Below are 14457 nucleotides of genomic sequence, written 5' to 3' on the forward strand. Positions count from 1 at the left end.
GATTTACACATGTACATGAGAAAAGTGGAACTATATCCTGCAGATGCACTCAGTTCAAAGATTGCAAAAACAGGCAGTTCATTTAATGTTGCAGTTAACATATCTTGGGGACTTGCTGTAAGGTTTTAAAAGTGTGATTAAAACAAACACAAAACAGCATTTATTATTTAAATTATTTGGTATGTTTTTTATGATGCAATCTGGAAGTTTGATAATTAGGGCTGGAGAACTCAAACAAACCAGACAAAAGAAAAAATTACTGGGCAATATCTGGCAACCAAGCAAGTGAAAAATCTCACTGGTCATGTTAAGATTTGTGTTACTTGCCAGGAACTTTAGAAATATAAAGGAAAATTAGTTATATTTCAGCAAATTGATGAATATATTGATCCGATGTAATTAATACATGCTAGATTCTCCCAACTCAGATAGTAATGGACAAAGCCAAATGTAGACCTTGTGTATAATAACTTTATTTTCTTCACTCTTATTTTGATTCTAAAACAATAATAGAAAAATGAACTCAAATACACACATATATATAGATAAAGCTGACAGTTTAACTGAATTAATTTGTGGAAGCAAGAGAAATAATTTCACATGCAGGCACAGTTTTGGCTTTAAAGGTTTAGATATTAACAACTTAAACATCTGGCCTGGTGCAACACACACTCACACAGCTATATATATATATATATATATACAGTCAACTCCGCTTATATGTATAGCCTCGGGACCGGACCCAAGTATGCATTTAAGTGAAATTCATGCATATTTACAATGTACATGTACTTGTAAAATGCAATTATTTCTAGCTCTAGAGCCAGTGCACCAGCATTAATAATGCCTTAGCTGATGAGGGCAGAGGTTGGCCAGAGCACCAGTCTACAATTTTCTACAATCTTTGGGATAGCAGTGTGCACATATACAGCCTTGACCTCCACTTTAGACACCTGGACCATGTTCATGCAATTAAGAGGTGTCAAATACATATAAAGTCAATGGTTGAGACCAGCAAATTGTATGCAATTAAACAATTTATGCATTTAACCGAAACATTTATCCAATATTGATTACTATGCATTGATTACTATGCATATTAATGAAGGAAAAACGAAAACATACTTTTGCTATGCACTTAAGCGATATATATATATATATATATATATATATATATACACACACACACACACACACACACATACATATAATCAGTATTCTCAGTGAGATCCTTTGTAAAAGTAACATTATCTATCATTGTTATAAAATATTGCCTCTCACCGTTAAGAAACATCACCTATCATTTACATGATGGCTATATTTCTCAATCATCTTGATTTCCAATAAAGGTGAACCTTTGAATTTAATTTATTCAAATCATTAAATTGTTCATACTAATGAATACTGTATGACGGGTTATTTTAGTAGTCAATAAATTTTAGTGATTTAGTGAATTTATACTGTGATAACAAAACTAAATCCTATAAAAATTTGCTGTCTGTTAAAACTAATGTGGCCAAATTTGTAACATTTTCAAGAAACTTTGAAATAAATATGTAACAGGATATTCCCTTGTTATTTTTAATAAGAATGTTAGTCTTTACAAAAATCACAATAAATAGTATCAGAAATAAATGTTTAATCATTATACTGTGATAACAAAACTAAATCCTATAAAAATTTGTATGTTTAATCATTCCTGGACAAACACAATCATTGGTACTAGAACATAAACTGAATAATATATAAATAACAAGTACTAGCACAGACAGATCTGGGTCTATACAGTTTGTTAGGAATAATCAGTAAAACATATAACACTGACCCTGACCTGCCAGTGCATGATGCAATGGCAGATCTGAGTCTACATTGTTTGCAGCTAGACTGGACTTATAAGTGAGTATAGACTGTAATGATCATCAATGATGCAGTGAATTGGGTTCTAGGGTCCTCATTTACCCATCCACTGCTATAGCCAATATTATGGGGGGGGGGGGGTCATGCCGTGCATGTCAACTGGTAAACACTGAACCGTGTCCAATCAAGTTAAATGTCGGACAGGAAGTGTTTTTGTTTTAATCTCAGTAAACATCGGAAATTAACAAGACGCAGTTAAATTATTATTTTGCTTCTAATGGAACTGATTAGCTTGTCAATTTAATGACAATTTCTGATTACTTGAACCATTCATTTTTTTTAATTCTTGACTAATATTTAATAAGCTCTTTTGTCAGGTCCTAAATCGTTAGGTGGTCAAGAGTAATTTGGTGTATGCCAACAGTAGAAAATATTGCTGGTTGTCAGTACTAAAGTAAAAATGCCTGTATCTGCAATCCCTGAAATCTAAATTGCCAATATTTACAAACGACTCTAGCTAAATGTTATATCTGTGAATACAACCAATATTTGGCAATTTAAGCATTTTTCTGAATACGAATCTTGGAATATACACTACAAATTGCCTACTATGTGAATGGTGACCCATCAACTATCTCATAACAGAGAATAGACTGGTCAGCAATTTCAGTCACCAGCCATGTGTAAATAGGTGAATAAATGTATGATAAGATAAAATTTTGCCTGCCTGACAAAGCTGGCAAATAAAAATAGTTTACCATGTACTATTTGTATATTCAGCACTTTACAACTCTAAAATTTCTTTATCCAGTTTTCCATTACAATTTTACTGTATATTATGTATCTCTTACAATCAGTGGGGAGATTTTTTCAAAATGTCCATTAAAAAGAAATTAATGAGCAACTATTCAAGAAAATAATTCTATTTTTCTTATGTGTCGATTACAGTGCAGGTGCTTACAGTCCCAGTCCATTATTTCCTGTCTGCTCCTTTTAACTGCCTCGAATGCCTGTCCAAAAATAAAAGCACTGAACTCAAACCTTGCCTCCACTTGAAATAAAACCAATGCCCAAAATATTCCTCTTTCAGAATAACAATATTTCTGTAAAATTCAAATCCAGCCGGTATCTTCCTGATGTAATTGTATGAATTTCACTTTACTCTGATTTGTTCCGTTCATCCAGGCACAGAATCCCTCATCTCATGTTTCAACCGTAAATACTAAAACATAAATAAATAAATAAATAAGTAAGTAAGTAAATAAATAAGTAAATAAGTAAGTAATAAATAAATAAAAGACCAAGGAAAGGGAGATTATCCTTTTAACAATGAAGGCTGATACATGTCCAAAAGACAAGATCAATTGTACCTAACCAAGAAATAGTTTTTACTTGGACATAAGAAATGTTTGAGGTGGACAAAGTTCATCAGTATCTAAAGGATTAAAATTGTGGCAAGAGATTTTTTAAAAACTGGACAAGTGAAATCTTTCCAGAAGGTCCATAATGTATTCTTTTATTTGATGTCTCCTTTATAAAGACTACATATGTAAGGAAGATTAAAAAATGCTGCTTTTTCTGAGCAAATGTCAACAAAATTAAGATTTTCGTGTAAAAAGATTCACTGTAACTTAAAAGTTCCTTTATTTCAAATGTATATTTTAATATTTCTTTTTATCACACTCTACAAATGCTTACATAAAGTGACAATCTTCTCATTCATGCAACAGAAATATTGCAGATTTGTGATCTGAACTATTCTGGTCTTGGGCCAGTTATCACATGGCATTTTAATGACATCCCATTCAGTATGAAATTAATATTGCACTTAAGCAAATCAATGGAATATGGATAGTATACACTCATACTTATTTTTAATTAAGAATAAATAGGTCTAAAAAATAATCATTGTAGAAGACTGGCATTAAGACAAGAGAATTTTGGTTTCTGAGTTATTTGTATTCTGCATTGTAAAATCTCTTAGGAGTCAAATAATGTAATAAGTCTTTTGACTGAAATTGTCTTGTCTCAAAGCCAATATGTGCACCATATAGTCATTTTATTAACCTCATCATATGCGTATTATGTTAGCTTCATATATGTAAATTCTATGAGCCTCACCATATGCTTATTCTTTTAGTCTCACAATATGTTAATTCTATTAGCCTCACCATATGCTTATTATATTAGCCTTACCATATGCTTATTATATTAGCCTTACCATATGCTTATTCTATTACCCTTGCCACATGCTTATTATATTAGCCTTACCATATGCTTATTCTATTACCCTTGCCATATGCTTACTCTATTACCCTTGCCATATGCTTATTATATTAGCCTTACCATATGCTTATTCTATTACCATTGCCATATGCTTATTATATTAGCCTTACCATATGCTTATTCTATTACCCTTGCCATATGCTTATTATATATTACCCTTGCCATATGTTAATTCTATTAGCCTCTCCATATCTTAATTCTATTAGCCTCACCATGTGTTAATTTTATTAGCCTCACCATATGTTTATTCTATTAGCCTTTTCATATGCTTATTTCCTGTAATGCTTGCCATATGTTTGTTCTATTAGCCTCACCATATGCTTATTCTATTAACCTCACTATATGCTTATTCTCTTATCCACACTATATGATATTTCTATTAGCCTCACCATGTGTTAATTTTATTTGCCTTATCATATGCTTATTTTACTGGCTTTGCCATATGCTTATTATATTAGCCTCACCATATGTTTATTCTGTCAGCCTCACCATATGCAAATTTAGGCAAGATATAAAATACATACACTCTTTCTGCTATTGATTGCCTGTTGTACCCACAGAAGTTCCATGGCAACATTTTTCCTCATTTCTTGAAGTTCATTCACGTCTTGTGGCAATGAAGGTCTATGGTGGATTGCTGAACCTGGAATAAAAACCCCAAGGGAAGTATGAACTTAATGATAAGAGGTAGGAAATATTCAAATTACTTACAATTTACATTACTCAAACATTAATTAGTTTTTATTAATTAATATTCTGCACCGCTTCAAAGCCCCACATAAGTCTGGTATAATGCTTTCTCTTGCCTGCAGCCTCAAAACCTCAAAACAACTGAAAACTCAAACAAAATATTTAGGACCATAGCTTCTCGAATTAGTTTATAAGAGATGTTTTCAGTATTGTCTAATATAACAGGAAGACATTAAAGGATTTTTTAAATTTCGTATTACAGCACTGATACAGCCAGCGGAGTTATGGCTGGTCGGTGCAATCACAACACCATCTTGCCCTTGACCATTACACATACACAGACAGAAGAGGCAGATGCCTGGTTAGAAAAGGGTCGGAAGTAAAGACATGCTTTTTGTTTATCCACTGTTGTATTCTGAACTTTATTTTCTTTGTAAAACTTAGCATACTAATGAATAAAATTACATATCTAAAATCTGTATTGGCTTGCAATGGATAAAATATTTATATTTCAAGGAACTGCATCTATAGTAAAAAGACATTAGCTCTAATTTTAAAGAGAGTCAAACCTTTATATATGAATCATTGCCCACACAAATGAAGAGGCCACTACCACATGATTTTTGGGAGGGAGAGGTGGGGATGGTAGGGGAGGGGATAAATTTGTAATATACTTCCTTCAACACAAAGTAAGACCATGCAGATGCCACTCATGGTATGTACAGAACCAACTCAACTTGCTGTATAATACTGTTCAAGATAGCTATAAAAACATACTACAGTATGTTGTATGTGCAGTTATTTTGCAGAGGGATACACTATACACAGCATTACTACAGCATGGCTCCGGTGGCCTAGTGGTTAGAGCGTCTGCCTCAGATGTGGGAGGTTGCGGAGTTTAGAACCCCGTCCGTGTCTTACCAAACACTTACAAAAATGGTACTAACAGCTGCCTCGCTTGGCGCTCAGCAGGGTTAGTGTTAGGATGGGTCGGCCTGGTGTCAGGATAATTTGACTGGGTGGGACATCATGCTACATGAATGCGGCATGATGTCCCAGTGCTAGACATTATTATAAACTGTCAAACTGCAGACATCGTAAAGATATGACTGAAATTTTTTTAAAGCTATGATAAAAATCTAAACCACACACACACAACATCATGAAGTAATGGAATGGATGACCATACTCACTCTATAAAATGGTCAGTGTTATAGTGAAGTTCTTTAAAGAGAGGTACCACTGTATTTTACACAATGGTTTACTGTGGAATACAGTGGTATAATGAGGTTCCTTACAGGGAAGTACCAGAATGACTTACCTTGGATTATAGTGTTATAGTGAGGTTCCTTACAGTGAAGAACCACTGTATTTTCCACAATGGTTCTATGCAGAATACAGTGTTATAGTGAGGTTCTTTACAGGGAGGTACTATGTATTTTCCACAAAAGTTTACCATTAAATTCAGAACAAATCAAGGAATGATACAGTCAAAATATAAATGTAGGCAATGAGATCAATTTTCAGTAGAGTAGACCAAAGAAACCCATACACGAGTCAATTTTAACTAAATACAAAATGCTTATTTACACTGGCAAGAATCTTGTTTGCAAAACAGATATTACATATAGGCTATTATTTTATGGTAGGCTGTGAACTACTGGATTGTGATCATTCAGTGGAGTGAGTTATGAGAAATAAATTCACTGCCGCATCAATAAGAAGATAACCACGAAATCTTAAGTTATTATTAGACGCTTATGTGGCAGAGTAGTTAAGCTTAAGGCTGACTCCCATAACAAATGAACCAAGTTCAAATCCAACAAGGTGCAAATTTTTTCTTAATGAGCTATTATACTTTGAATTGGAAAGGAGAATTGTGTAGCTATTCATAGTTTCTGTATGAATTTTCACAAAACACAGCTGGGGACCCCGAGTGTCCGAGTGGTCTAAAGCGCTCTCCATTATGGATCACTGCCGTCTCACCTGTCTGCATGGGTTTGAGTCTCAGATTCAGCCAATGTGGGTATGTGAGAAAGCTTGCCAGAAGCTTCTCGTGGGTCGGTGGTTCTTTCTGTCGTTTTCCCAGGTTCTTCCTCCACCATTAATACTGGCCGCCATGTATAGCCTATCGTGTTCTGAAAAATGGCGTTAAACCCTACAACAACAACAAAACACAGCAGAACATTAATGGTAAACTGCAGGCAATGGGTGGGATCCACTAAGAAATAAGCTATTTCAATTTGTTAAACGGTATATTTTGCTAGCCAATATGTTTGAGGATAAAATATAAAGAAAACTTGCTTGCTACAAGCAATAACAATATATTTCATCTCGTCGGTAAAAAACTTAAGCATTTTCCAGCTTCATAATTTGTGAAAATACTGAGTTTTTCACCCAATCAAAGAAATATATCCATTAGCCACTTGTTTCTAGCAAATGTCCTCAATATCTTTAAGTCAGAGGCTCCCTCACAAGGCCATAAAAAAAAGCTGTAAAACCTTCATAGCTAAATCCATGCATCTGCAACAATGAATTACCTTGCACAGAATTAAAACTTTCCCAAAGACTTGTAACATTGGTGAATGCAGAAGTATTGCCAGTATCAGCCACCTGAAATCCACCACTCTGAAGCTCATCTCTGGGTCTAAAAGATGGAGATTTTGTTCTTGTGGGTTGTCTTTCCCTTGGTAAGTCATCCTCTGAGCCATGATTTTCTCCCACAGGAGAAACAGGTCTTTTGTCCAGTATTATATCCTTTTTCTGCATCACATTTATTTCATCAACATTCAAAGTTAAGGGCTGACTTTCTTCAGCTAAAGATTTAAAATTTAAATTATTCAGATCTGAATTGTCGAATCCAGTTCTTGAAGAGACTTGAGTCCTTTGATGAATTTCAGTATTATCATCGGTTGGTTCCTCAGTCTGTATTAGCTTGCAATTCTTGACTGGGTAAAAATCAAGTTCTTCAGTTGGAGATCTCTTACTCTCTTCATCGGAGCTAAATTTGGTTTGAGTTTCAACAGAAGTGTATTTGAACTTAACTGGCCTTTCATGTGTTACTTCCTCCCTTAAAATGGGCTCAGAAAAGCTGGTGTTTTCCATTTGTTCGAGGACATTGGGCAAAGTTTTCTCCCGATGTAACCTTTCCACTTCTGCCTCATTTTGTTCATGCGGGCTTAAATTATTGTTCTGAATGGAACTTGTCTTCAGTACTTTCTCAGTCTTGTCTACATCTTTTGTCAGCAGCACCTTATTCTTTGACAATTTTTCTACCTTTGGGTGACATAATCTTTCGCTGGGCCAGGTGACATGAGTTGCCGAATTTTTGTCAAGTTCTTGGGCAAGAGCAACATATACTTTCCTGACATCTCTCAACCACTTTCTAACAAGGGTTCCTCTGAAGTAAGCCTGAAAAATTAAAGTAGGTTATTATGTACATCATCCACCTAACATGAACTCCATTAATAAATTAAAGCATGTTATTAAGTACACTGTACACCAACATGAACTCCATGGAATAAATTAAAGCAGGTTGTTATGTACATCATCCATCTAACATGAACTCCATGGAATAAATTAAAGCAGGTTGTTATGTACATCATCCAGCTAACATGAACTCCATGGAATAAATTAAAGCAAGTTGTTATGTACATCATCCACCTAACATGAACTCCATGGAATAAATTAGAGCAGATTATTAAGTACATCATACACCAACATGAACACCATGGAAAAACTTAAGGCAAATTGTTAAGTACATTGCAGGGCTCGAAATTAGTGGTAGTCCGCTAGCCAGAGGCTAGTAGATTTCCTGTCGGACTAGTAACTTTCATAATGTTAATAGTCCGATGGGCTAGTAAGTTTCGTTTATCGACAGTAAGTGTTTGTTTATGCTATTCCCTAATAAAGACTTGACTTCAACATATGTTGTATAGAATCAAACCAGTGACCATTGTAAACACAGTCATAAAATATTAGCATGAGAAGATGAAGTCAATTTCTGCCTTGGAAATGTGCATTAGGAACCATCCTATTTTGAGTATTTCGTTTAACAGTGCCAATTATGGTCCTGTCATTAACAACGTAACTTTGGTAATTGATCCTAATTAATTTGACAATGAATTAAATGAAAAATGACGTGGTATCACACTTTATTCACTCGACCACAGTGACAAACTACCAAACGGTATACCACACAAAAGAACACGACAAAAAATATTCAAAGAAATTAGTTTGCATGTTTGTTCATGCAAGTTTATTTTTGGCTCACTTGCCAAACGCTCAAACAATCACAAACGGGAAACTGCATATATTACATTTGCATCAAAATAATTGTAAGAATTAGATCAATTTATTACGATTACGTTATTGACATATCCTTTCAATACAACTACCTTTTCTATGATGATAAAATAGTTTTTATATTTTTTCCCTTACAAGAATGAACAAATAATTGAATACACATGAAGATATCTAAGCAGAATGTCGTATATTTGTTGGGAATTAAAATCTCTGAGCATGGGTATCTAAGATTTGAAAATTTTCCGTCTTTTTATTAATTTCAGCAATACAGTAACGTCCAATTAATTAAGAAAAATTACCAAACTTACGCTATTAATAATTAGACCGTAACTGGAGTTGTTAAATACAACGCGCCGAGTCAGATGGCTTCGTTTGATGGGAACACACCTTTTCCAAGCTGAAACTAACATTATCTTTTGATGCTAATATTTTATAACAGTGTTTATAATAGTGCCTGCTTTGATCCTGCAGAACATCCGCTGAAGTCGAGTCTTTATTAGGCAGAGGCCATTTAATTTTAGAGGATGCTGGGGCAAAGGCACGTGTTTTGAAACGTGTTTCTTGCTCTGACTTTCTGATGTAAAGGACATTGTGCCATTCCTTTTCTTACTTTAACTAGTTTACATCGGATATACTGTAACATCTCGTATTTCAACACGAGGCACAATTCCCTCCTTATAAAACAGGCAAAATGTGGCGTTTTATAGAAGGTGTTCAGCCACCGGAAGAAAACAAAAGTTGAATGAAAATGTCATAAAAGACAGGAATAATTCTTATGATAGGGAAAAGCATAATTGAACGTTTCAGAACACATGGACAAAAGACAGGGAATGGCTGAATTATGATGAGGAAAAGAACTTTATGTGGTGTAACTGGTGTACGGAATTCACAAAAACAAACACAGAGAAAACATCCAGTTTTGTTGCCGTTGTTCGAACTTTAAAATTGAATTGGTAAACGTATATGAAAGCTGTGTGCAACACAAACAGAGTTCAGAGAGCAAAGTAGCTATGCTGATACTACCAGAAGATGGTCCGCTGGTAAGATCTTGGAAAGTTTAAATAGGAATGTGTTTGACCAGCGCGTTAATTTGTTTAAAATGCACATGCTATCATAAAGAACAGAAGACCCTTCACTGATTTTGTATGGATGTGTTAGCTGGATGAGATGGAAAGAGTTGATGTTGGAGAGACTTACAGGAATGATAAACCGGTTGTTTCATTTACTCTCTACGTGGCTGAAAGAGAAAGGCAGAAAGTTGTCGATGGTGTGAATAAAGCAATGTTTCTTGCAGTAGTGTGCGACGGTTGTACTGACAGTATAATTCAGGAGAAGGAAATTGTATATATAAGAATTTGCAAAGGAGAGATAACATAATTGTTCCTGGCAATTGATAGTGTTGAAAAGGCAGAAGGGATCCCGAAGGTGATCACCACTGCACTGCAATATTTTAAGGAGACCAGAACAAACCCCATATGGACCGAGAGTGCAGGTAGAGGACGAGAAAGGACACCTGGATCCCTTTCTAGAAGTGGATCCAGATTATCTTGAGAAACAAGAAATGTGAATTGACTGATTGATGATTTGAAGCAGGATTTATACTTCTGTAGTCAATATGATAATGCTATTTATGAAATAAAATTGTCGTTAATCTCAATACAAGTGTGTGACATTGTTTTGTGGACAGGACTAGTGAAGATTTGGTAGGACTAGTAAATTTCTCAGTATACTAGTCCTTCTGGCTACAAAGAAATTTGTGTTAAATTCGAGCCCTGCATTGTCCCACTAACATGAACTCCATGGAATAATACATACAGAAACAACCAAGGGCTTCATTTTTATAGTTCTGCATCTTATCTTGAGTCCATTGGTTTTTACCTGCATATCAAATATCATCCAAAAACTATTGGTACTATTTTAAACAATGACATGTATTTACCATGAGCGGGGCTCATAGTCATAAGTGTACTAATACTAAATATATGACTGGTTCCCTTTCCAATCCTTAACCCAAAAAGTGTTTAAGCTAGCCATGAAAAAGGGACCAGTCTGCTAAACCTGGATATCAAACCTAATGTTCAAATCATCAGTTAAATATTTTTCTGCGAGGGGTCATTGGTTCAAGTTTAACAGTTTTATCATCTTATTTAGGCCCAGTAGAATACTACATGTAACATTTTTGTCTGCTCTACTCTTATGTCACTTGTTTAGGCTGAAATACATAATAACATGAGAAAGACTGAAAACAACAAGCTTTGAAAAAAATACAATAATTTTTTTCTCTGGAAAAATTCAGTACAAATTAAAAAGTATGAACGTACGGTTTTATTGAATCAAATCCAAAAATAATCCAAGAATAAAATTTTAGTAGTCCTAATAACAAAATGTTTTAATGATTTCACATTTGAATCCTGACAAAGAATCCAAGATGGAAGACAATGATGTATGCTGCAATCTGTAGTGTTTAAGTCAACAGTTCCTTGTAGAAACAAGAATTATCACTCTGGTTTCTCATAGCTGAATAAATTTTTATAAAAAACTGTTCTTGTTCCACAATATTACATGAACACACATATTTTCCAGAAAAATAACAGAATTAATCCTTCTGAATCCAAGTAATTTGAAATAACTCCAAATAGCACAACATACAGCAGTTTAACAGCCCATCTTCTAATGAGATAAATTCTCCAAAACATGGGTTATATGGTGTTTCTAAAACATAAACAAGGGGTCACATGATCATCTTTTGGAAGGTTATAGAAGCAAGTACTTGTTCCAGATCACTTTTACCCATTCTGACCCTGATGAAAACCAACCAATCATTTTAAAATAAAACAGAACTTGTTTATAATGGTTGTTACAAATTTTGAAATAAGGTCAGGATTTAGATCAACACTTGGTGTTGATAAACTAACAGTCCAGGTCAAACTATTTTCTGAAAAAAGAATCATCTCTAGTGAATAAATTTACATTACAATATCATGTAATGAAAAATAAAAAATTTAAAACTGACAAACAATTAAATTGAAATAATCATATATTAAATCAGATACAAGTAAATCAAATATACATAACATCTATGACTGCATGATTTTGAATCCTTAACCAAAAAAAAGAAATATGTGTCAATTTGACTTAATTTGCTAGCAGTGAGTAGTGCTGATAAAAATACACAAGTCTATCATTGACTGGACACATTTACACAAGAGGTATCAATGAGCATGTGCAAAATACTCACATATATGCAAGCAACAATTAGATTCAAAGAATATTTGAAAAGTACTATTTCTGTTTTGCTTATAGACTTTGCAATAAATTAAAAAATTACCCAAGTTTAAAAAAAAATGTATGTATCAATTATAAGTTCAACCACTTATCTTCCAAGAAATGAAATAGCAGAACTTGCACAAAGCACCACAAACACCTGAAACAATTTGTACAACCTAGATGTACAAAACTAAGGCACAGTCAGAGACACAACAAATGCTTTTACTTGTTAAAAACAGACAATTATCAGCTGATGACATTCAAATTTTTTAACAGAACTGGTTTGACCATCTTTGAATTTGGATGTAGTTTTGTGGTGCATTTTAGTAAACCAACTTGATGATCATAAAATCACTAAAACTGATGTGGTGTAATGTGCAATAGATATTATTTACACAATGGACTTTTATTTGCGTTCAGTACGCAACATTCCAAATATAGCTCCACAAAATTGTGGGTGTATCTTAAGGCACAGATACAGTCAAGAATTTGAATCTGCATCAACCATTTGATAGCAACAACCAGGATGGGTCAGTGACCTCTAATATATTAATACTAGAAAGCTACTTGTTATACAGGCTACAAAAAGGTACTGGAATGTAATACTAGTGTACATAAAGACAGTATAACAATGGCGTCAGGAATAAAGGACGATCTCATGCCCATGGAAGTAGAAAAACAACCTGAGGAAACAGAAGGAACTCCTGCTGAGGGACAAGAAGATGCTGGAAATTAGCAACAAAGAATGAATGAATTACAGTGATTAAAACAGTAACTCTGATAAAGGTGTAATGATGGGCACAAGGAAGTCTGAAGTTCAAAATCAAATTTAGATTACAAATTCTCAAATACTAATGTATCTGTTTCAAAACAAACAACAAATCAGGGAAGATTATAAGTCACAAGATCGTCCACAACTAATACTGCTGAAGACCATATTCCACTACCATGTGGTTTTGGCGAATTCCATGTTTTGATATGCAATGTGCTCTTGCAAGTGCTGAGACATTTCACTTTAAAGAAACACTTCAAAAATGGGGTGAGAAAGGTCAGACTATAGTAATGTTGCTGTTTCTTGTTTGTTTTTTTCATCAAGGGACCAGTAACAGTAACAGTAACAAAAGTGCATTTATGCAAATGAAATATTTGTTGCTCTAAAATTTAATAATAAAATAAAGCAAGTAATGTCTATACACTCTTGAATACTCAAAGTTCTGCACATTAACTGTTATCAGAAAAATCCAGATGAAAATTAGTGATTTCTGTGGATTTTTACAATTGTAGCCTGGTACTAAACTGGGTCAGGATAAGAGATTGTCAGACATATCATAACAGATAACAGGGTAGTACAATTTGTTTTGAAAACACTATTGTATTTTCATTGTGACATCACAGCCCATAAATTTAATCCAGTTTGTACTAAAGCACACTTAATTTAACATAATTCTGCTACACGTACTTCTCAGGGCATGAAAATTATAGTTTTCCAATGGGATATGGATGCAGGAGGTTCTAAAGGTATGCACAATTAAATTCTGTAAAATAAAATACACTCGTTTCCTAAATAGTCGGTCATGAACGCTGTGTCTTTTACTACAGACATTGATCCAAAAGTACGTCACTACTCGAGAAACATCAGACCTGGATAACGTTAATTTCCAGCTGTGTGTGTGTGTGTGTGTGTGTGTGTGTGTGTGTGCGTTTTCCAAATTCAAGCTGACGGAATTTAAAGCGTGTTTATGCATGTTTTGAACATTTACAGATTAATCTTTATTAAATATCTCTTTATACAGTACTTTATTAATGCTTTGAAAAATATATATTTACTCCGCGTTAAAAAAAAAAACAACCTCATTTATGTACCTGAAGTTTTATAATTTTCTTCAGATTGTCCATTCTACGTGAGAAATCTACAAACTCTGTCCACCATACTTAAACAACATATGTACTCGGACACCTTCTAATGTTTTCCTTTTCAGCATGAAGACTGGTTACAAACTTATCACCAATGCTTTACCTTTTCCCTGTCATAAATAACAACTAGACCATATT

The 14457-nt window shown here is 34.1% G+C and overlaps 1 protein-coding gene across 1 annotated transcript; it reads right to left on the reverse strand.

Moving 5' to 3' along the window:
• Nucleotides 1-451: 451 nt before the first annotated feature.
• On the reverse strand, nt 452-14357 carry LOC149784529 (uncharacterized). Its single transcript, XM_089932615.1, has 4 exons — nt 14269-14357; nt 7374-8244; nt 4668-4786; nt 452-3079 (listed from the first exon to the last, which is right to left on the reverse strand). The coding sequence occupies exons 1-4, from the start codon at nt 14299-14301 to the stop codon at nt 3035-3037; spliced, it is 1068 nt and encodes a 355-aa protein (XP_089788741.1). The 5' UTR covers nt 14302-14357; the 3' UTR covers nt 452-3034.
• Between the last annotated feature and the right edge of the window lie 100 nt (nt 14358-14457).

This window comes from Sinohyriopsis cumingii, chromosome 14 (genome assembly GCF_028554795.1).
Source record: "Sinohyriopsis cumingii isolate HCF-2022 chromosome 14, ASM2855479v2, whole genome shotgun sequence".
Taxonomy (NCBI): domain Eukaryota; kingdom Metazoa; phylum Mollusca; class Bivalvia; order Unionida; family Unionidae; genus Sinohyriopsis; species Sinohyriopsis cumingii.